A 23,021-nucleotide genomic window follows, 5' to 3' on the forward strand; every position below is an offset into this window, starting at 1 on the left:
CTTGCCCTTCAGGTCAATATGCAGGAAGCTGAGTTTGTACTCAGTCTTGACGCTCTTCCTGCCCGATATGCTCAGGTGAGTCATGGCGACCCATGATCGTCTGAAAGACCGTGCGTCTTTATCGCCCATGATGTTAAATGTTGGGTTTTCATAAAAAAATGTCAGCACTGAATTTCGGGTCATATTGTAAGTAGAGCTACCAAGCAAAAAAAAATACGTGTTTCGATAAATTCTACAGCCAAAAAAATTATTTTTGCCAGCGATGTTATGAACATTGAGAATGTTGAAAAAATATCAATCGGTAAATTTTATGGCCGCAATAACTGGTACGTGGAAATTTCCTTGAGGAATGATTTTTCAGTTTAAATCGGGGATTTCATCTGCAGAAAAAAAGGTTGCTTGGATCAACGGCTGTAATATCTTGCAGATCATAGGAAGCGACTTCTCAATCGGTTAATTGATGGCTGAAATCACCAAAATTTTGACCTCTCAATCTAAGCAAAAGAATGAAGGGAGTGCTACTTAGTTACCAAACTAAATAGATAATAAAGATAGATTTGTGCTCAATTTTGTTCATTCGACATTAAGCGTTAGGTGAAAACCTATCAAGTGAATAATTGCGTCTCCTCTGGAAGCTATTGAAAGACAAATTATATTCATTTAAACTTGTTCTTACAGTTACCGGGACCATGACGCTCAATCATGTACTTAAATGGTATTTATTTAATAAATACACTCGTATTTAATACGAGTGTATATTATTATGCTAATGCTCTTTCGGAAGACTATGATTTACCTTTGCTTCTATAGTTTGACCGCAAATCGAAGACATCGATTTGTACTACATATTTATGTCGAAGAACTAAATTTACACACTCTACGGATATCACATCCAAAATTTCACTAACTTTTTCATGACTAAATTTTTTCATGTTCATGAAATGAATATTTGGTCAATAATAATAACCATGTATTCAATTGAAATCATTCAGATAAGTAAATCTTGAAAAATAGACGTAGTGTCAGTCCACAAATGAATTTATTCCGTCCTTAAATGTATCCCTTCCTGGATATTCGGGAGTATTATAGGAAATTATTTGTAAAGCAAACTAAATTTATAACGTTTATTCCCACAAAAAAATAACTCGTCGAATGTTATAGTTGTTATTTACTGGCTTTACAAACAGAGCACTTTGACATCAAATTAAATTCGGGATAAGGGTTCCGTCTGAGGGATATTTCACCTGAGCGCGCACAAAGCCAACGCTGACTTCATTTGCATTCTAATCCGCTTCTGCCCAAACGATAGGCGCTCCGTTTTTGACGCCTTCGATGCTCGTTGTTATCCGCGCGCGAGTTGCACCACTCTTGCACCTCCTGTGTTGCACCACGCCTGCACCTCCTGTGTTGCACCACTCCTGCACCTCCTGTGTTGCACCACGCCTGCACCTCCTGTGTTGCACCACTCCTGCACCTCCTGTGTTGCACCATTCCTGCACCTCCTGTGTTGCACCACGCCTGCACCTCCTGTGTTGCACCATTCCTGCACCTCCTGTGTTGCACCACTCTTTGCTGGTGGTGCGCACAGGTGTTTGTATTGCACAAGCTTTCGAGTACGGCCGTGTTCTTGCCTTGCTGGTGTTGCATGGACGCAGCGCCAACAGCTTTAGCCGGACGATTCCTTTGAGTTGCGAAAGACTTTGAGTGACGGAATTCAAGCGTCAAACTCTGGAATATTATAAATTCTTTTCCTGCATTGTTAGTGTCCTGTGCAATCCTTTCTAAGGGCAGCGGATCAAGGGGCTTAATTATACTTTGAAGTTAACCGTTGACAAAAAGTTGAATAGGAGAATTATAATTTGCATTCATTGCGATATTTACGAATGAATTTAATTATTGCAATAATTCAAGGTTCAATGTTGTATGAACATGCATGTAACTTCTGTTTGAATCGAATATTTATAAAATTTATTAATGTTGAATTTGTTTGCAATTTATTTACTCGAATATCTTGAGCTTAGAAGAGAATATACAGAACTGACAAACATTTTTTTTAGATTTTAAGATAATTACAAAAGATGAAAAAGCTGAAAGTGAGTACAAAGAATTAGAGCCATCAACGGAGTACATTTAATGTGAAATATTTTCCTTCTTTCCTAAAATCTGTTTGCAAGCTTTTTTCCTTGATAAACTTTTGCTTCCTGCTTTGTGTCCAGGCCTCTACAACAGTGATGTTTAAGATAAGTATTTGACCTATTCCATACTGTCTCTATTCAGCTTTCAGTCACAGCTCGCAAATTTTGTTCCAATTTCTTCATCAGTTCCAGATAACCTTGAATTTTTTAGTATATTCTTCTAACAGGATAATTGCTTTGAAGGAAGCTTGTTGGAACCACTTTCGAATTTGCTTTCAATCCTCCTTCAGTTTAGATCATCTAAAAGTGAGCGGGTTTCTGCCGTTTCCCCTCCGTTTTGGGGCGACCTCGCTTTGCAAAAAGACCTGCCTTCCCGGATAAGCCGCCTCCGAATCATTACTGAAACCCTTTGGGATTGCCCCAAATGCGTTTAATTGAACATCTCTAATTAGAAAGAACAACGTAACGTTTCAACAACGTTTCAACGTAATTAGAATGAAACGTACCAAAAAAATGTTTATTCCCAACCACTTATTTGCCTGTATTAATGGATCCTCAAAAGATAATTAAAGTATCAATCCAAGTTATAAATGCAACGGATAAGCTTAGAAATTTTGAGACACTGCACAAATCCATTTTAATGATAAAATTTAATTTGTGAACGTAATTCGAAGCTGCAATGAGCCCTCGCCTTCGAAATAAAAAACTGAGCTTCTGTGTTTGCAACTACATATGTTGATAAAACCTTGCATGAAGTTTAAGGATGGTGCTGTGAAATAGCTGTCAAGTTTTGAATAAAAATGGCATTGCTTTTAATGAATTCTGTATTAATTATGGACTAAACTGTTTGATTGATAGAGTCATTAATTGGGCATGACGATTTTTAATTTTTGTGGGAAATCATAAACCTAAACTATTTAGAAGGGAAATAATAAACTACTTTTCCCACAACTCGATTACCAAAACAAAAATCTTTGAGAAAAGCTCAGTTAAAGAATACTTCAGTCTCTTTATTAATTCGGTCTTTTGATCATGCAAGTCATTACAGAGGCTAGTTTCTGCCTTAAAATATGAAAGTTAAAATGCGATCATGCAGGTCGTGTTCCAACGTAACTTTTTCGACACCCATAATAACAAAAATATTTTTCGCGTAATAAATAAAAATTGCGTTATTTATCGCATATTAATCAAATTCGATATCTAACTTCTAAGCTGCAATTTCTGACTGAATGTGAAAGTAATATGGCTTAATAAAGTGGGACATTTTTTAAAATTTATTTCTACTTAAGGTTCGGTTACGGTTGATTCTGTGCTTATCGTTTTTTATGAGCTTCTTCCCCAATTTTGCGAGGTATATGGACCATTCTAATTTATTTAGAAATGATTTAAGTATTCCATTTCCCATGAGCACTTGAAAATTAAATATTTCTTGCACGCCGTTGTGTTGCCTGATCAAATAAATATATCTATTAATCAGGCATGCTTTTTCGTTCACGAGAGGATATTTTTATCCCGTATTATCGTGGGCTCGGTACGCATTGCTGTTACCGTAACCCAGAATAAGAAATGAAGGCAGGAACATCGGCATCGTTTCAGGCGCAGAAGAGTTGCCCACGGCATCTATCTTGCATAACTTGACCAGAATTATTCACGCCTATGCCATCACTTTACTGCCATTGCTTTTATACAGGCCTCTTCTTTTCCTTGCTTGCCAAATCGACATTTTTCTTTTTTATCTGTTCTATATCGCTCTGGTTGTGCGTGCAAAATAAGCATCTGATTAGAACCAGGTCATAGACCACGTGAGGTTGGGGCGTTCATGAGGCGCGCGTATTTGGCACCTGACAGCTTCGGCACGGACACGGCCGAATCTGAAAAGTACGTTAAATTAAAAAGTTAATAAAATGAAATTTCTGTACGCTATACATATATATTTATATGCACACTGGACGGATAAATAGAAAATATGTATCACCGCGACACATTGACGCAAATGGCCTAGAAACATGAATTTGAACCGGGATTAATATATGTTAATAAAACTTTCAACCCCAACTTTCCGTATTACCCACAACCACACATTCTCTAACTTTCACTAGCACTCAACATTCAACATTCTCCAATATTCAACACCGCTCAAATATTCACCCACATTACCCCTGTCCGAAACATTCTACCCTATTTACCTGTACCAAACACTCTTGCCTATTGTTGGTACCAAACATATATTACACATACGGCAGTGCGAAACATTCTCTCAACCCAACCAGTTTTAAAACCAATATTCAATTAATCAGTATTCTCTCATATTTGCCAGCTCCAATCAATCACATGTAATGTTAAACATTTTCCCGCAGTTACCTCTTAAATCAGTCCTCAAAGTTCTCCCAAAATATTCACTAACAAAATATTCACAAACTTTATAGATGTCTATAGTGCTTCTATACAGGGCTCATCTTTAACCATTTCAACATAGCGCAGATTCAAAATGGTAGCTAATAATTTCATACCAGTGTTTCCAGATAATAAATCCCTAAAATATAATGAACTGTTCGTGGTAACGCAATTCAATATTTTATAAAATCAAAACTGTAATTTAGACTCTTGCAGTACAGACGCAATTAAAATTACATGTGCAGACAATATTTATTTATAAGTTTCTTATTGTCGAATATTCGTCTCATTGGTTGTAGGATTTTTTGAGCGAAAAATAATTTCTGTAAAAATTTTAAAGCAAGAAGGAAATCGTAGAAAATTCACCATATTTTAATTCAAAGCGGTGCTGCGAAGCCATTTCCTGCTCCAAAATCTTCAAGCATTCAACTGTTATCACAAAGTCCTTGAAGTTATGAACTAATGATGGAGCGAATCTCCGAAACGTTTTCAATGAAAGTATAGTGAATTTCTTTGGTTTTTTCCTTGTATTTTAATTTAAGTTTGATTTGCAGTTAAAGCAAACCAATTATGTAATTACAGTGGGTGCCAAAAGTATCCGACACAAAGGAATACTTAGTTAATTAAAGCTTATCAGAAATTAAAATAAACACTATTCTAATGTAAATTTACGTGGAAAATACAAATAGCATATCAAAACAATAATATCTTTAAATGTTGACTTGATAATTGCTATTCTGAAAAAGTTAAGGTTCAAAATAATAAAGTTTTTCCTTTGTGTCGGATACTTTTTGCACCCACTGTACATGTGGTACTGCTACCTGTTTTTCGTCGTGCGTCTCTTGTGCCAGTTAAACATTAAATTAGGGCGATGTTTATCTACAAAGACCTGAAAAAATTAATTAATGAAACGTTCCTTTTTATAAGAATGGTCTATCTACCAATCAGATATTCTTTGTCTTGTGCGCGTATCTGTTGTACAGCAGGAATTATTATTCAACGCTGACTCTTTGTTTGCTTTCTTTTCCACATCTCCGCCCACTGGTATTGCCATTCGTTTATTATTTATTAGATTTAAGGAGTGTAACAGGAATCAAGGTGGTTTAGAACACGCTAAGCTAAAAATCTACTAAAATAAAATCTAAAATAATAAATCTGCTAAAATCCTCAAATTGCCAGCAAATTTTGAGGCTCATGACTGAGTTGCAGGAAATCGTTAAAACGGAACAGATTTCTAATGAGTTTCTTGCGTTCATTTACAGATCAAAGGACATCGCTTTCACGGTGCCACCTTCTCTGTCTCCACTCAGCCCGCGCCGCCCCTTCCCTCCGCCGTCACCCACAAGCAATCCCCGCAAATCATTCCAGGACAGCTTGTCCCCTCTCTGTCCCCGACGCTCCATCCCTGACGGGAGCAAGGCGTTCGACGGAGGCCTTCTGTCCCCCCTCATCCCACGACGGTTCGGCGGCGGCTCAGGCGAGTCGTCGCCTCACGGGGCCGCCGAGGCCATAAATTCCAACCTGGTCGAGACCTCGAGCTTCTCGCGTGAGTGGCGGCTGATATAAAATCTTTTCTTATTAACACTGTTACCGATATAAAATCTTTAATCAACACTGTTTCGACGTCACTTGCATGGTGCAATAGTTTTATTAGCAACACATCTTTATTTCTAGCGATAGTTAAAAGCTGATGATTTTCTGATAGCAATTCGGTTATAATTTTCGATTCAATAAAATGTTACGTTATTTTATATGTCTTGATTGATATTTACTTCAAAGTTATTTTTTCTGAAGAATAACAAGATAATTTATTAGTATACATGATAGTAGTTATTTGATAACCACAGACAGAGAAATATACTCAATTATGCTAGACATTATTTATTAAAGATATTAATTCAGGTTGAATCAACGAGTTAGTAAGGTTGCGATGAAGAACGTCTTGGTGAGATTACTTAAGTCGGTGAGTCGTCGCGTGGCAAAGAAAGACTCGTCTCCCTGATGAACTTCATTCGCTAATGAAGTTCATTAATTAAAGGAACTAAGAGCTGACAGTGACATGGTATTATGAGCTGACAGTGACATGGCGTGATGAGCTGACAGCGACATGGTATGATGAGCTGACAGCGACATGGTATGATGAGCTGACAGCGACATGGTATGATGAGCTGACACTGACATGGTATGATGAGCTGACAGCGACATGGTATGATGAGCTGACAGTGACATGGTATGATGAGCTGACAGTGACATGGCGTGATGAGCTGACAGTGACATGGTATGATGAGCTGACACTGACATGTATGATGAAGGTACTAGAACAGGCTCTGAGAATGGTCATCATAATTTGTGAGGTGGTGAGACTCACAATCGTTATGAATATTATATTTTGAGATATAATTCGGGATTATTATTTTTATTATAATTTTAGATATTAAAATAACGGAGATCAACTTCTTTGTCACTCAATGGCCTGCCTGTACAATGTTTTATCTAATTTTTTATCTTTTTTATTCTATTATTTTTTTGCCATCAATTGATTGTGATGCAGTACAAATATGTTAACAAAAAATGAACAATTATGAGGGAATAAACCAACAGGGCTGCTGAGGTTCTTATTTCCTAATTCGGCGTCAAGTATTGAAAAGAAATTCAGATCTTCATCGGCTGATTATTAAGTTATCAAATTTCAAAACTTAAATTTTCTTAACTTAAGTATCAATAATCAAGTTTTGTGTCAATTTCAATGATAAACATGACCATTGCTGCTTCCATGCAGCTAGTTTAGTAATTGTCTGCGATAGATTGATAGAATACAAAATAGATAGATTGATAGATAGAAAGTACAAGAATCGACGACAGGCCTATCCAGGCCTATTCTTTAAATGCCGAAGATACTATACTATACTATACTATACTATACTATACTATACTATACTCTACTATACTATACTATACTATACTATACTATACTATACTCTACTATACTATACTATACTATACTATACTAGATTGATCAGCTGCAGCAATATTATCATTCCTGCGTCGTTTACTTTTTAACGATTTTCAATTTAAGTTGCCTCGTCTGTTTTTCTGATTTTTCGTTGACAATCCACGCAATTAAGGTAATCTATTTGTGTTTCATTGTGGCAGATCTTGTGATCTTTCTGAAGGATTGCTTATTTGTCAGATTTCAGTTTCAATAACTCATCCCAATTCTGAAGCTGTCACAACAGTTTTAAGGCTTCTAAGCGAGAAAGCTGCAATAAAAACAGGCTCTCCCTCTTAACCCAATGATGCGATGAAATTTATTAATGTTCATGGTAGAGCAATGTAGCGAATTTTGATCGCCTCAATTAAGTACATCTTATCTACGACAGTCAGGCTAGCGAGGGCTCTGCACGCAACTGCTTAGCACGAATACAGTTCGCTTCTTCGCCCAACCAACGAACATTTTCAACTGTATAAAATTAATTTGCATGAGCAACTTACGAACGATTCAATCCAGCATGCTGACTATTATTTGTTCATAATGCGAACATTGGCAATTGCTTTGCAAGACTCGATCCTTCAAAAGGTACGCAAATATGTATTTTAAATTGAATATGATATGTTTTTTATAATTAAAAATATTTTTAGTTATTAAAGGCAGCATCGAATATTCAAGCTCAATACAGTAATCAATTTGACTCCATTATCTTGATTGAGTTTGACGCTTTTTGTTGCCATTTTATAATAACATGGAGTAGTTTCGTACATCCAATTTATTAACTGGAGTGAAAACTAAAAATCTACTAATTTCGTACTTTTCATAGCTCTCTGATAAGATATATCCGAAATTCGGTCGCGTTATTTAAAAATCTAATCTCTTGATATTACTTCGTGCAATCGATAAAAAGGACGCACTTGGGCCGCTGAAACGGTATTTGCTCACCGAGAACGGAATTTGAAGCTCGTGAAGAGCATCGTACGCCAGGAAAAGTCAGCCCAACTCCTTCTTTTTTCCTTAAACTATTTACGCTTAAATAGCCTCTGCTGCATCCAGCTTTTCATTGACATTTTTATTTGAATTATCCTCTTGCTATACCATGACTTTATTTAATATTTTATGCAAAGCATACATCCTATTTATTCAATGTTTGAATTTTTCACAAAAATATAACTCACATAAGCCTAAACAAATTTGTGAAAGATAACTAAATTTTACTGCAATATATCAAGGAAATGTGGAATGATGTTGAGCATTATTTATTTCAGGCAGAAGAGCAAACGCTAGCTGCCATTTCAGAATTTGTTTTTCATTTAAAACTTCCAAATATTATGCCGGCACGTATCAGTGGGAAGTTTTTATTCGGTCTTTGATGGCCAATAATTAAATATTTCATTCCCGCCCCGTAAAAATTCGTTCATTTCATCCGAAGCGTACGGCTGTTCTATCAATCCAGTTTGAGGCGCGTTGAGAGGACCTGTATAGTGAGTGGGCAGAGGGAGCGCTGTGATCCATTGGGAAGTAATGGATCACAGTCGTAATGCTACTAAGGAAGTCATTTCATTAAGTTCAAGATTTAATGCATTTTATGCTTTGAGGAGGTGTCATGTAGTTCATTTTATAATATTATTTTTGTTTCAAATACGTATAAAATCTATCACTAATTAGGCAAGATAGAAACACAGGCAACGAACGTTGAATTTACACGCATACTCTGACGAGCTACGTACGTACTTGTACCTAAAATTGGATAATTTGCAGTTTTGATTGCTTCATGGGTTCAATAAACTGCAACCCAGAATGGTTGATGTCATAAATTATTTTACCTTGTTTTCAAAAATTTCTTCAATAATCAATTTTATTCAACTCTCTTCTACATCGTGTTTACCTGATTTGTTAGCCCAGACGCCGGAGCAAGCTTGTTACGCTGCTGGAGTGCTGGTATTGTGCCAGCCTACTTAGTTTCAGTTTTTTAAATCGTAACTTTTTGTTCTTATTTCGTTCCCGTTATTTAATGAACATGAATGTGCTTTTAAATTGATGAGTGGACAATATATAACTTATTTTGAGCTAGACTCATGGCGCTCAGGAGCACATGTTGTGCAATTTGAAGATGTTGGTGTTGTTGACGCGACATCTTTGATGGTCTGGCAAAGTGGATGAAAGCGAAGCAAATTGAGAGCCATCGCCTGCCTGTTGAGCTGCTTGGCCTTCCTGCTTCTGGATCATGTAGCGAGGCATTTGGGGTCCGTAGCTCTGTGTTTATGTTTAAGAGTTGTTTGTCTACTTAACTCTATTAAAACTCTTATGGTTCCTTTAGTTCATAGTGTCTTTTTTCAGCTCTAGTCACAGCTCAAAATTTTGTTCCAATTTCTTTATCAGTTCCAGATACCTAAAGCTTTGCATTTTTTAGGATATTCTTCTAACACGACAATTCCTTTGACTGAAGCTTGTTGGAACCACATTCGAATTTGCTTTCATTCCTATTTTAGTGTATATCATCTCACTAAACTGAGCGATCATTTGAAGAAATGTTCAATTCGACGCGTTTCCCAGCTCATAATGTCCCCAAGAACCATGCATTATGAGCCTCTCACACGCCTCTCAATTCCGGTCTCTTTGTGGAACATTTAGCTTTGATCTTCACATTATTGAAGTGTCTTAAAAAAGAAGCGAAGTGTTGATGATTGGCTCTATATATACGCTTGTTAGATTGTCACGGATTATCTGCCGCTGGATGAGATGTTGGTGATTATATTTTAACTGAGAGACTGGCTACCATATTGTTTGTAGAACAATATGAATGAATTCCTTTAATAACTGTGAATAATTACAGGGAAATAAAGAGTATATACATTCACATTGAATACCGTTATGATAAGCGATGATCTTATTTCTCGCGTGTTCAATTGAAGGATGAAGTCACTGATGGACATTAATTGCTGGGATTAGATCCTGTGGCTTTAGGATTCAGATGAGGATTACGGGCGACAAATACATTCGAGCTGAGCTGGCTTCCTAATCTCACCTTCCAGACAAATTTCGTTGAAATGAGGTGGTTGCGTTGAAACAACGTTTAATCAACGCTATTTCAACGTCAGATACACATTGGGTAATTAACTAAAGTTATAATGTTCTGTTCGCTGTCTTCTCTATAGATGTAAATAAACACTGATAGTAGCTCAAGCTTATATAATTATTAATATGTTTAACAAAGCACTATAGTTCTATTTCTCACGATATGGTCCGAACATATAAATAACTAATGCCAATTAATTTAATGAAGAAAAATAATAATCATGATATAAAATATTAATTAATATTAACATTAAATAATTTTTTCAACTTTAAAATACCGAATAGCGTGGCCCAGTTTTATTCTTGTTCTATCAAGTATGAACGCGTTCAAGAACAGACTAGATAAAGCTATGGAAAAATATATGTTCAGATTTGAAATCCCTAGCACCATATCGAACCCGGTGGAAGTCGAGTCGTTATTTCAAACTTTCGTCAGTCATGAAAAAATCCGGTCAAATGATACGATTTTAGATCTTCTGTGAACAAGGCACGAAAAGGAAAAGAATCGGCGACAGGCCACATCAGGCCTACACTGCAGCGCCGAGATCACTATGTTAATATATTGAAGACGTGGCTGCAGCTATATACAAACTCTAATGGTCAGTATTCCTTTTCATCCCCTGTTTAAAATATTAGCCATCAGTTTAGCAGTCGTGAGACAAACTACAGCAGTCAGTCGATTACCTGACCATGGTTTCCAATTTGCCTGCTATTGTGAATATCAATGTAGCGTTGCTGGTGCTTGGCTATTGTCAACTCGCGCGCGGCTGAGCTGCTGTGAAGTCAGCCCATCGAGTGAGACACTTGCGCGGTCAGCTTACCTCAGGGCCAATTACTTTCGTTCCAGGCTCAATTCCACTTTCATACAATTCATAGGCAGTTATTACAATACTTGCATACAAATTGTTCTAAACTTGGTTATTAATGAGTGTTCCGCTGAGATTCCTCTTAATTTTCCTCTCCGAACAATAATGCCAACGGTAAGTTTTTCTTGGAAATGTTGAGTGAATAGTTTCGGGCAATACGTAGCTATCACTGTGTGTATAATTGAAGTAATTGGAAAAATAAGGACAAATATTTTAAATCCTTTAGATTTTATTAGACTTCTTTACCGAGTCCATTTCACAGTTGAGCACTGAAAAATAAAACCGAGGCAATGAAAAATAAAATAAAATAAAAAAAATTCACTAAAACTTCGAATTTAGTGACTTTTTCATCATTCCAGTGTTTGTTATGATTCCTGGTCATGTGGCATTGCCTGCATTCTCGCTTCACATTCAAAGTTTTATTTCATCTAATGAATGTCTGGAGGCTAGGCTTTTACCCCAAAGTTGTCTCGTTGCTCTCAAGAGTAGTTAAAATATCAGCTATGAAAAATATTATTTAATATCAGTTCATTGACAATGAATTGGATCTTTGAACTATCATTTTGGATTCATGCAGAGATAATACATGCATTCACTATATCACGAAGCGATTTTACTGCAGTGATTTCACTATTTTCAACCATTCTTTCCAGCGGAACAACATCCGAGGCTAATTATTTCCAGTAAAAAGCCACTGTAATCGTCCGATCTTTCAAGTCGGACACGTTAACTTTAGAACTTCTGGCTTTAATTTTCGCTGCAAGCCTGAAGTACATGCACCGTAAGCTTGTTATAAATTCAATAATTATTATACTAGTATATTGAGGCAAAATTCAGTTTTTTTTATTTCCGTCTTTCATGTAGGCTACAAAAGAAAAAAGCTTCAAATGTTATAATTAGCAGTCTGACTTGCAGAATTAAGCTATGTAAGACTCGATAAATTTACGTGAACCAAATTTAATTTTGTTGCCAACCAGTTATACACAGATTTTATTTTGTATCGTGAACAGACTCCTTTAACGTGACAGATTTTAGATTTTTTTCAATATGTTCCTTGTTTTACAGAAATTTGTCAAATTTCTGCACATTAGATCAGCGTGTAGGCATTCTAGATTGCCTACTTTTTAGGATATTCTTCTAACACGACAATTCCTTCGACTGAAGCTTGTTGGAATCACATTCGAATTTGCTTTCAATCCTTTTTTAGTTTATATCATGTATCATATTATTTAGTTTATATATATCGTGGAGGCATTTGAATGCCTCTACGGAAATGCCAAGCTCATTCAATTAAAGAATTGATTGTAAGGCAACCATGAAAAAATTGTTTTAAATAGAGAAAGCTTCGTGGTTATTCTTCAGTTTATTTTGATCTAATGATAATATCAAGAAATGCTGATAACATATGAAGGCTCATGTGACCTTTATTACATAATAAGTAGCTTTTTATCGAATAGACATGTCATAATTTCTTCAGAGATAATTTAATGGTGAGGCTGATTCACTTTCGCAATGGCTCGCATTTGGTTTCTTTGATAACTCCCCTGAAAAGAAAATGATGAAAAGCAAATGAATGAGCAATTGAAACACACAAATGATTCATTTTTTTCACTCCAGCTCAAATTTTTGCTGTGAAAGATAAACAAGGAACAATTTTGTTCAATGAGAGCAAGATGTATTGCGCGTGGTGTATCTTACCAGTTATTGTTTAGCAAATCCAATTTGTTTGCTCATTCTGTAAACACGAGTCCTTTATTGCTGATTTCAATCTGCAAACAAACTGGCCACAAATTTTTGACAACCTACATCTTCTAACCATATCGTTTTCTCGATGCACATGCAAACTTCCCTAATTGACCTTTGAGAAACCTTTGTTTCGCCTCAGCTACCTGGAAATAGTATATTACATCTAGCGTCATCCTTGATGGAATTTCCCTTACAATGTCACATAAAATTTCCAAGTCTTCTTCTCTTTGAAATGATTTGACGGAGTTGAGGAGGACGAGGCAATGGAAGGGCAAGCTATAGATTCGTTTCGAGCCCGAACCTTTTGTGTCGCTCATAAAACTCCCGCCTCGCTAATGAAGCGCTCAGAAGTCGCTTCCTGACACAGCTCAGTTCCTTGAATTGCTGAGGCTGTTGAGTCTCCGCGCCCTGCCGTACCTTGCGAAGCAGGAAATTTGTGTCAACAACTTGGGGATGTTCTTTTACCTGTTTTAATTTGGTTCTTGACAAAATATGCATGACTGCAATTGATCGTGGTGTTCATGTTATCTTTGAAGTTCGTATTTTCCATCAAATATTACCTAGGTATTTCGGGCATATAACTTCTTCAGATTAGTGTTAAAAAATTATGTTCGATCGAGTCATGAAATATATATCTTAAAATTTTCTAGTAAGAAAGAAATATTTACTTTGGTAATTTTATGCAGGTATTTGTTGACACTAAGCTTTCTAAAAATGGAAGATAATTGCTTACGGAATTTACCTGAATAAAGCTTGAAGACCGATACTGTTTTGTGATTTGCCAGGTATGAGATCAATCACATGTACCTGGCAAATATAAAAATCTATTGGTCTTTTGAGCTTCTCTGTATATCAAGTTGTCACCTTTTTAACATGAATTTGTAAGCGCTTGTCATTTCTTCGAAACATCAATCTGATATTAATATTCTGTAAGCAGTGTGCTGTAGAAATCAGCATTTTCTTATGCAATATATTTCAAGCTCGGTACAGCTTTTAATTAAGCGTTGTCGCTGTTTTTTGTCGCCATCGCCGCACTTAACTTAATCGTATATTAGAAGACCAAATGCAGATTTTCATAAACACATCAACTCATGATTTGTTTTCCACATGCAGAAGTAACTGTATCTAAAGGCTCACTACTTACTCGTTACATTATTTCTTGCTTCTCAGACTCGAGTACAAACATCGCAAACCTGGGAGCCCTTGACCCGGAGTTGTACAAGACAGCGGGCGACGTTCTGCCAGGGGACCTGCCGTGCTACCCTCACGACCATCTGGGGCGAGTGTGGTACAGACTCGAGTACCGCGACGACTGTGAGAAGCTGCTGGTCACGCTGCTGAAGGTGCGCAACCTGCCATCTCGCAACACCTCTTCACACCACTCATGTGACCCATACGTCAAGTAAGTGGATATGTTTGTTATCTATTATCCTGACACTGATGTACTCTCCATGTCAGGTAAGTGTATTTGTCTGTTAAACTGAAATGCACTGTCATGTCCGTTTTCCAAACACTCGTGAACCCTTACGGCAAGTAAGTGGATGTGTCTGGTATCCAGACACATTTGTAACTCTTACGTCAAGTAAGTGGGCTTGTCTATTGTGCATACACTAATCTACCCGCTACAGCAAGTAAGTATCAGTATGTCAGACACTGTTGTAACCACTTCGTCATCATCAAAGTAGATGTGTATGTAAGTCAGAAACCGCCGTAACCCTTACCTAAGGACAGGGAATGTCTCTGTTAGTTATGACACTGCTTGAAGCCGGTGCCAATTGTTTTATTGTAGTACAGGTCAACAGAAAAATGTTCTGAAATAGATCATCAACAGCATATCCTATTTTCTATTCGATAAAATTTAAAAGTATATTAAACGAGCTTGCGCAGAAGGCGACGCGTTTTAAACATCAATGTTCGCCCAAAAATTTCTCTTTTCTTGGAATAATTTGAGTAATTTGATCTCGGTATAAAATGAAATTCTATCAGCGATCGGTGAAAATTCGGAACTCAGTTTTATCAATTTTTGGTTGATTAGACCGATTGTTGTTGCGTCTGCAGCAGAATTAAATATGGATGCTAGTAATTGATTCAAAACAAGTTATGTTTCCAAGTAAGCTCATGACAATGTTTTTCTTCTCCAATGACTTACTGGAGCTTTCTTTAGCTTTCCTGAGCCGAAATAATAAGATTTATTTAAAGAAGAAAAACTTTGAAGTATGTGATGACAGGAGCAGGTCGGTTTTGCAATGTTTCGTTCAACTGCAACAATGCAAAACACGTTTTATTAAATGCATGATTAATTCACCACGACGAAGGATCGAGTTGAAATTAGAAAAAAAAATTAATCTACGTAGTCATTATCAAAAGTTTTTTTTCCCACCCACACAGTTGCTGTAAATTCTACAGGTTTAATAAATCTTCGAGACCAAGTATAATTATTAATGTATTTACTTCTAAAGATGAAATAAGTGAAACTGGAGAATACAAAATATAGTTTGTGCCCTGTACAGTTTTTCTGGCTATAGATGATCTCTTCACATTTGCTTTGCAATTCATAACTGGTTTTCCGTCTGGCTGTTTTCCGTCTAACATGGCATCTGAGCAGATTTTCTTCATTCAATATTTATGTTAAACTCTGGAAATTGTTCCAGGTATTGATGATGGCAAACTCAAATTCTTCATAACAATGCAATGAATTGATGTGAACAGAAATGACCGAGTATCAGGATTGACACTCGTATAGGGCTGCCTTTTAGCAGGTAAAAAAAGCCATAAAAATCTAATATATTTTTGCAAAAAACCTACTCCAACCTACGACATTTAGATCTTAGTGATAATCGAGGTTGTTATGAAAACTTACAGTAACTTCCTGGAACGTAGAATCTACCTCAAAATGAAAGTGTAACTCATCAAGATCATACGCAGTTATTTAAATTTTTGAATTATAAGGTTGATCGCTAGTTAGTTGAAGTTAGTTCGTTTGAAAATAAACAATTTCATAATTACTTCGTCATCTCAAAAAAATATTCATAAGAATGGTTCAGCATTTATTTATGAGAGTTCGTCATTCATTTATATGTTTTGAAGCTTTGTTTTTTGATATATATTTAGGGGCCCAACTGAGATTTGGTCAACTTACGAGAGTTGGTGAGGATAATTTTGACAAAGGAAATACTTTTAAATGCTCAACAATTCTGGATTCAAAACTCGCAGGAATGGTCTGAATATTGGCCTTAAGAATAGTATACGGCTACTTGGTTTTACTTAATGTAAATTAAATGCCCTCAAAAAATATACTGAATTTAAATAATATTTGGCCAAGTTGTTCGGTTCAAACAGCGATTTAATTGCATCAAGATATCATTTAGTCCTGAATTTGAATTGACGCATTGTGCGATTTTTATATCGGTGGCAATGAGATTAAACTTTAGATATACCATAAAGTGGTCAAGGTAAAAATAATCTTTCTTTGGTCGGCGTCTTCATTCAAAACTTTAACATCGCATGAGGAATAGATGAACGTTAAGGATGTGTAGTTAGAACGTGGTAAAGGGATAAGTAAAATTCCTGGTGAAACCGACGACGTTACCGTGCAAGGTGAGCAATAAGTAGGAAATTCACGAATAGATGCAATTTTGTAAGTCATCAGGTTTGCATGTTGTTTGTGTTCCGCAACGAGAAGTATTCCTTACATACTTTGCGCCATGACGACGTGACTGGCATGCCAATAAGCTGCGGCAAGTCATGGCAATGATAGCTTCTTTGAAACTAAGAATATATGGAAAGATGACGGCCATTTCTGTAACGATGAGCGAGTAAGCGACGCAAATATGATATTTTTGAACGGATTTTTCTTTTCGGTTGTTTAATCGACAAGACAATCTTTACGCCTCTTTCTGTGATTTAAAGTGCATGAGTTTTACAGCTTGTGATTCCTTAATTAAGCTTCTTTCGTCTGTTGACGGTTTCTTGGCGTTGTTGCTCAGAACATTTATTGCTCTATTCATATTATCTGACCAAGAGACCATCACATTCTGAGTCAGGCGAGCCTGCGTATGGCAGCGGCCGGCGTTAACTTTCTAAATGTAAATAGGAGAATTGCTCTCATGCATTGCTAAACTTCATTTGCCCCGCAGAGCATCGTACGCTAGCGCTGTTTGCCGTCCCCTGTCTTCCTGCCGGAATTCAGGAAGCGTTGCTGCCACCAGACACTTGATGAAGCTTGGTTTCTAAGCAAGCGCGCGTCCGGAAGAACCGACAACTGAATAATTTCTATCGTTATTATTCATTCAATTATTATTCATATAATTCGCTCACACGGCAGACCCGCGTAAATCCCTTTTGATAGATGAATAAAGGTAAATGATGTTCTGTGCGAAGTGACTTGTGATGACACACATGCATCCACAGCTCATAGATTGTCATTGTTGAAGGAACACTATATATTCTATGAAATAAATTATTGTTAGGACATATAAACACTTCAACAGGCATCGTTTAATGATGTTCTCGAGCGGCTCTATTAGTCTCTTGATTCCAAGCCTATGTTCAGTCTATAAAAATAGTTAATTGTGGAAATAGTTCAATCTTGGAAGTTTATGGAGAGTATGAACTTAACGTTGGATAAAATTTGTAACTAACAACCACGAAATATTACCATATTTTATTAACAATTTGTGTCATGTTGTGTTTGGTAAACTTTTTTAAAATTCATCAAATTCATGGGTCTATTTGTTGATATTCTCCTGCTTTCTTCTGTTACAATTAAATAAATTTGTTATGTGCTTCTCGATAATTCGTAAGGCGCGAATGTTATTAATTTGATACATGCGACTTATCGAACTTAATGTTTTCATGTGACAATAATGTGACATTCTCTGTACGAGACCTTCGTTCTTAATTTTCACTAAATGTTTAAAATATATACCCTCCATTTGAATGTCTCATTTTTCCCAATCTCTTTGTTCCAAAATGATTGTTCAATACGTTTTCTGCCAGGAAATTGAAATCATTAAAAAATTCGTAATTTTATTTTCAGCATATGGTTTTTCAAGTGTGTTGTTATCCATTGTCTGGATATTTTTATTTTTTTGCATGATTTCTTGTGATGTGGCATTTTTACATCATATACAATTCGAACGTAGCTTATCTTACTATACACTCTTACTCTTCATAAGATGTATTACAACGTGTAGCCCATTATTCAGCAACTGGTTCTGTTTTACAAACCAATCGATGGTCGGTGAAGTCATTCATATATTCATTTCAGGATATTTGCATTTTTTAATAAATTTTAATTGTAGGCTTCGTGAAAAAAATGGAGCAAATATTTGCGATTGAGGTTCAAAGTGCAAACCTCTCCAGCAGGCTTCTGCCCGTCGCTGGCAATTGATGAATTATGCGCTTTGATTCATGATTAGCCCTGGCGCCACGTAAATCACCTGTTGCATTCTCATAAATCTTTTCTAAATCCTTATATCATTCTCTAAATCATTTAAAATCATTCTCTAAAATCAGCAGCTGAATTATCATAAATCTGCAGTCCAAACACTAAACGTTTAATGAAAATCGCTCGGTTTGATGAAAATCATTCGGGTTTGATTGTACTGACATTATCAGGATTTTCAGGATCTAAGTTAACGCTTGCGTGTTGAATTGATTCTTAATTTCACCATTGCTCTCATTAACATAATGGCTAATATCCAGGGCAATAAATTTTCAAAATTGCACCAAGCTGGACTTTTCTATCTGGCTAATGAAGAGACGTCGCCACAGCCGTGCACACTGAGGCAGACCGCGGGCACTCCTCGATCAAGACGGCTGCTACCGCTTCAAAAAAAGTTAAGAGATCGTAAGTTCATTAGCCAATCATTGACGGCCTTTCAAGCAAAATCCACCAATCATAGACAAGAAAATAGAGCGTAAGTACTTACGTTCACTTAGAGAGTTTTGAAAGTATGGTCCCTGTACAGCGCGCGTTAATGCAGCATGAAGGCTGCGCAACTTTGGTACGCATTGCTTTGCTTACCAAAGCTTTTTTGAAAATTGAGACTCGTTCGAGCACACATTATTGCTCAAGTTGGAAGATTTTCAGTGGAGTTCCCCCATTGGATGTTTTCCCGAGGCTCATTTCTATGCAAGTTCTTCACCAAGTTACAAGGAATAATTACCTATTCAGCGAATGGTAATATTAACGCTCCTCATTTAAATGAATTTTCATTTAAAGTTTGTACAATGAATAATTTATGCTTCGTAAAATTAACGACAGGGCGCACATGAGTCCCAGGAGTTCGCTGCATATAAAAAAAATTAGGCAATGAAAGTCCAGGTTATTTTTTATAAAGATGGCCATTTGACCAAATGATGGACATTACATTCCTCTATATTTGGCACTCAACAGACTACTGATATAATTTCTTCAAACTATATTTCCTTTTTTTTGTCGTATTACCTTAATTCATTTTTTGATATTCATCTTTCTATCGGCATTCAAATAACTTGGTTTCTGAACAATAAAATTTATAAGCATTACTACCAGATCCAACGCGATACCTGGTACAACTACAGAAGTTCATCAACAGCTTTCAAGTAAACGAGTTTCCTCAAACATTGAATTTCCAACTTTTTCCACCTAAGAGTTCACCCATAAATGCGGAGGCAAGCAATTCGACACTATCCCATTTAATTCTTCTCAACAGATCTGTCAATACTTGACAAGGTGTCTGCTACTTCATTGCGTCTTCTTAAACTCCAACTCCTACGCGCTCTTTCAGAGTTTGCAAGAGTTTTCTTTGCAGCGTTATACGAAAATATAAAATGTTTCTGCTCCCTGAATAAAATAAATGGAACGGCAAATAAAAATGGTCTAAAAGCTTGTGTGCCTGAGCTAATGGCTGTCAACTCAAGTTCAAACGTGGGATGACGCTTTTACTTCTCCGTACAAGTTTTGTATGAATAATAAATAATCGATCCTCTGCACTCGCTTTTCTGTTGCAACAGGCGTATCTGTATTAAATTTTATGCAATTGCTGGATCGATATAATCTAAGATAGTTTATAGGTGCAACATTCATTTTTATCATTTATTCGTTAGTCATAAATTATGCATATTTCAAATATGCTCATCTGACATTCACTTCCTAAAATCCGAACATTTATCTAAAGATGCACTCTGGGAATCTACAGTACAAGGCCGAAACATTTTCAGTTATTAATAGTCATGAAAGGTGCTGGTAGCAGTGCGTCTGCAGCCATTTTTGTAGACGGGAAGCTGATGATAGCCTGGAATTAAATTAAATTCCCCAACATATTTAATTAACACTGTAACCTCCATAAATACGATCACTAATATTCGGAAATTTGAGTTGTTTCGTGACTTAGTTTATCTTCCGGAAAGAATAAAATGACGTTCTAGACTCCCCGGATGCTTGCACAGAAGCCCTACCAATGCCGGCAATAGGGATGACTATATAATATATATAATGTTTGACGCAACGAACATTTTATTTTTTAGTAAAAAAGTGTACTTTTACTTCACTAATCTTTTAGTTCTTTTACATGGGAAGTAACCTTGACCTTCCATTAATATACATAAGCATTAAACATACTTTTAAATCATGACTAACTAGATTGTCTGAGTTTTTAACATCAAATTTATGTTCATTATCATTCTGTTCATTTCCCTAATAGCTCCCAGTTCATATCAAGTTCTCAAACGACTAATGTGCCAGCCCTCAGAAATAGCTTTATCTCGTCCAACATTAACATCGCTGCCATATGTCCTTTTTTATATAATCCTACACTAATTAATATTTTAGCCCATAACGCCTGACACAATTACGCCCTAAGCGCCCTAAACCGCAAAATAATATCTGAAGGAGCTGGTGTTTTTCTGCCACTATTTGTAACTAATTCCTCGATTTATAAACTCTCATTTTCTAGGTTATAAACACGGGTACATTTTCTCTAATAACGCGAATCGTAGAACTGTTATCGGAGAAAAATACGTTCATACCAGAATTTTTCTATTAATGGTTTGTCGACTCTTTCTCGGTGAGCAAAAACCTGTAGTTCTTTAATATATCATAATTAATAACACAAATAAAGAGCCATCTATGACACATACAAAAATTAATCATGCGTTATATTGGTCTTTGATCGACTACCGAAATTAATATATCGGCGCTCGATAGACGGTTACTAAACAGGTTTATGACATTTATTTTTAGCAGCAGGATTTACTTGGTTATGTTGTTCACGCTGTGCGCTTCTGGTGTGGCCTCCATGCCCCCAGGCACATAGTTCCTTATTGATGTCATTATCCACATTAAAGTTTCTTAACAGTTTCTTATTAATGACACTTTAATTAAAGAAAAGGCCTCCAGTGACTTGCCTCCTAAGTATTGCTGTCGTTGACGGCTCCTACAGACAGTTGCTGCAAAAATGTTCTCGAAACGTTCCCTGCAGTTTACCTTCAAATACTCTCTTAAATTTTGATCAATTATTTCCATAGCGGCACTCAACGACCGTTCCAAGCATCTTCATCAATTAACAGAATATAACCGGCTTTTATTACCGAATTTTACCGAAATTTCAGGTTAGCACTATCGATTTATTCATTTGCAACAAAATCAATTCCTGTCTGATGATTTGCAGCTTCTGAAACAATGTTCGGTGAAGAGTCTCCTCAGCATTACATTCTTCACTGACTGGATTTCCCATCAAGAGGGCTTCAATTTATAAACAATTCTCATTATAAGTAGGACCTTTCTTTGCGTCATGTCGGTTTTCTTTGATTCATTGCATAATTCAATTAGAGACTCTTTACTCGAATAATAAACCTTATTTATACGAAACTGATTTAAAACATTTCTCAAAACTATTGAAAAACGTTGATCGATATGAACAATTAATACTCGTAAACAACTCATGCGTGTACGTTATGTTCTGCTTTACAAGTCTCTCTGCTTCTAAAACGCCTCACAGCGAAATTGAAAGCTCTGCACTTTTATCCTGAAAATTGTTGATTTTGCTGTGAAAGAGAGAAAGTAAGCGAATGAAGATTATGCGAAAGAAAAAAACACTTCCTGTGAATTGTGATAATCTCGAGCAACACATGAAAATGGAGAAAAAGCCTTAATGGAGGAAAAGCTTCCATAAAGGTTAAAGTAAACGGCAATAATTTAAATTTATTTAAGTTATTTAATATCAATTATAAACTATTCTAAGCTGGGCCTTTAGACCCACCAAATCGGCCTCCATGCTGTCACTGATATCGCAAAGTTCAATGCAGAGCCGTATTGACGAATCGTTTATGGATTCTCTGTTGCCACACTCTAAAGTCATCACCGCGAAGGTAATCAAAATCAAATCGCCAACAAATAACATTTCATGTCCACCTACCATCAATAATACTTTTCAGCGCTGTTTGTGGGTCTACTAGCATTTGCAGGTTCTTACAGAGATATGAAATCATTTAACGTTGTATATCGTAAAAATTAGATTTACACGAGGAAATTTAAGCGAATGTCCTCTACTTTTTCAGCGTTTCCAGTAAATTATATTCAGCGTTTCCAGTATAAATTATATAACATAATTATATTTTAAATATACTAGATGAGGATTTAAGGATTAAATGGAGCTCTTGCAAAATATCGTTGTTGTGAGCCCCTGCTGTCGCAATACAGTCATTTGAAGGGACTTGAATAATTATAGGCAAATAATCTTTCTTCAATTACTGTGTATAAAATACTTGGAGCTTGCAAGGCCTTCGAAAAAATCTAGTGATGCCGGAAATATTTATTTACGCTAAAAT

General features: G+C 36.2%; 1 protein-coding gene across 1 annotated transcript in view; it reads left to right on the forward strand.

Annotated features, from left to right (window-relative positions):
- LOC125178770 (synaptotagmin-15-like) overlaps positions 1 to 23,021 on the forward strand; it is a 97,241-nt gene that overhangs the window by 53,534 nt on the left and 20,686 nt on the right. Inside the window, exons 3-4 of the mRNA XM_047883314.1 lie at positions 5,792 to 6,075; positions 14,379 to 14,610. Of these exons, the coding sequence (XP_047739270.1) occupies positions 5,792 to 6,075; positions 14,379 to 14,610 (516 nt within the window). The remainder of the gene's footprint in view (positions 1 to 5,791; positions 6,076 to 14,378; positions 14,611 to 23,021) is intronic.

Source organism: Hyalella azteca, unplaced genomic scaffold (genome assembly GCF_000764305.2).
Source record: "Hyalella azteca isolate HAZT.00-mixed unplaced genomic scaffold, Hazt_2.0.2 contig1623, whole genome shotgun sequence".
Lineage (NCBI taxonomy): Eukaryota > Metazoa > Arthropoda > Malacostraca > Amphipoda > Hyalellidae > Hyalella > Hyalella azteca.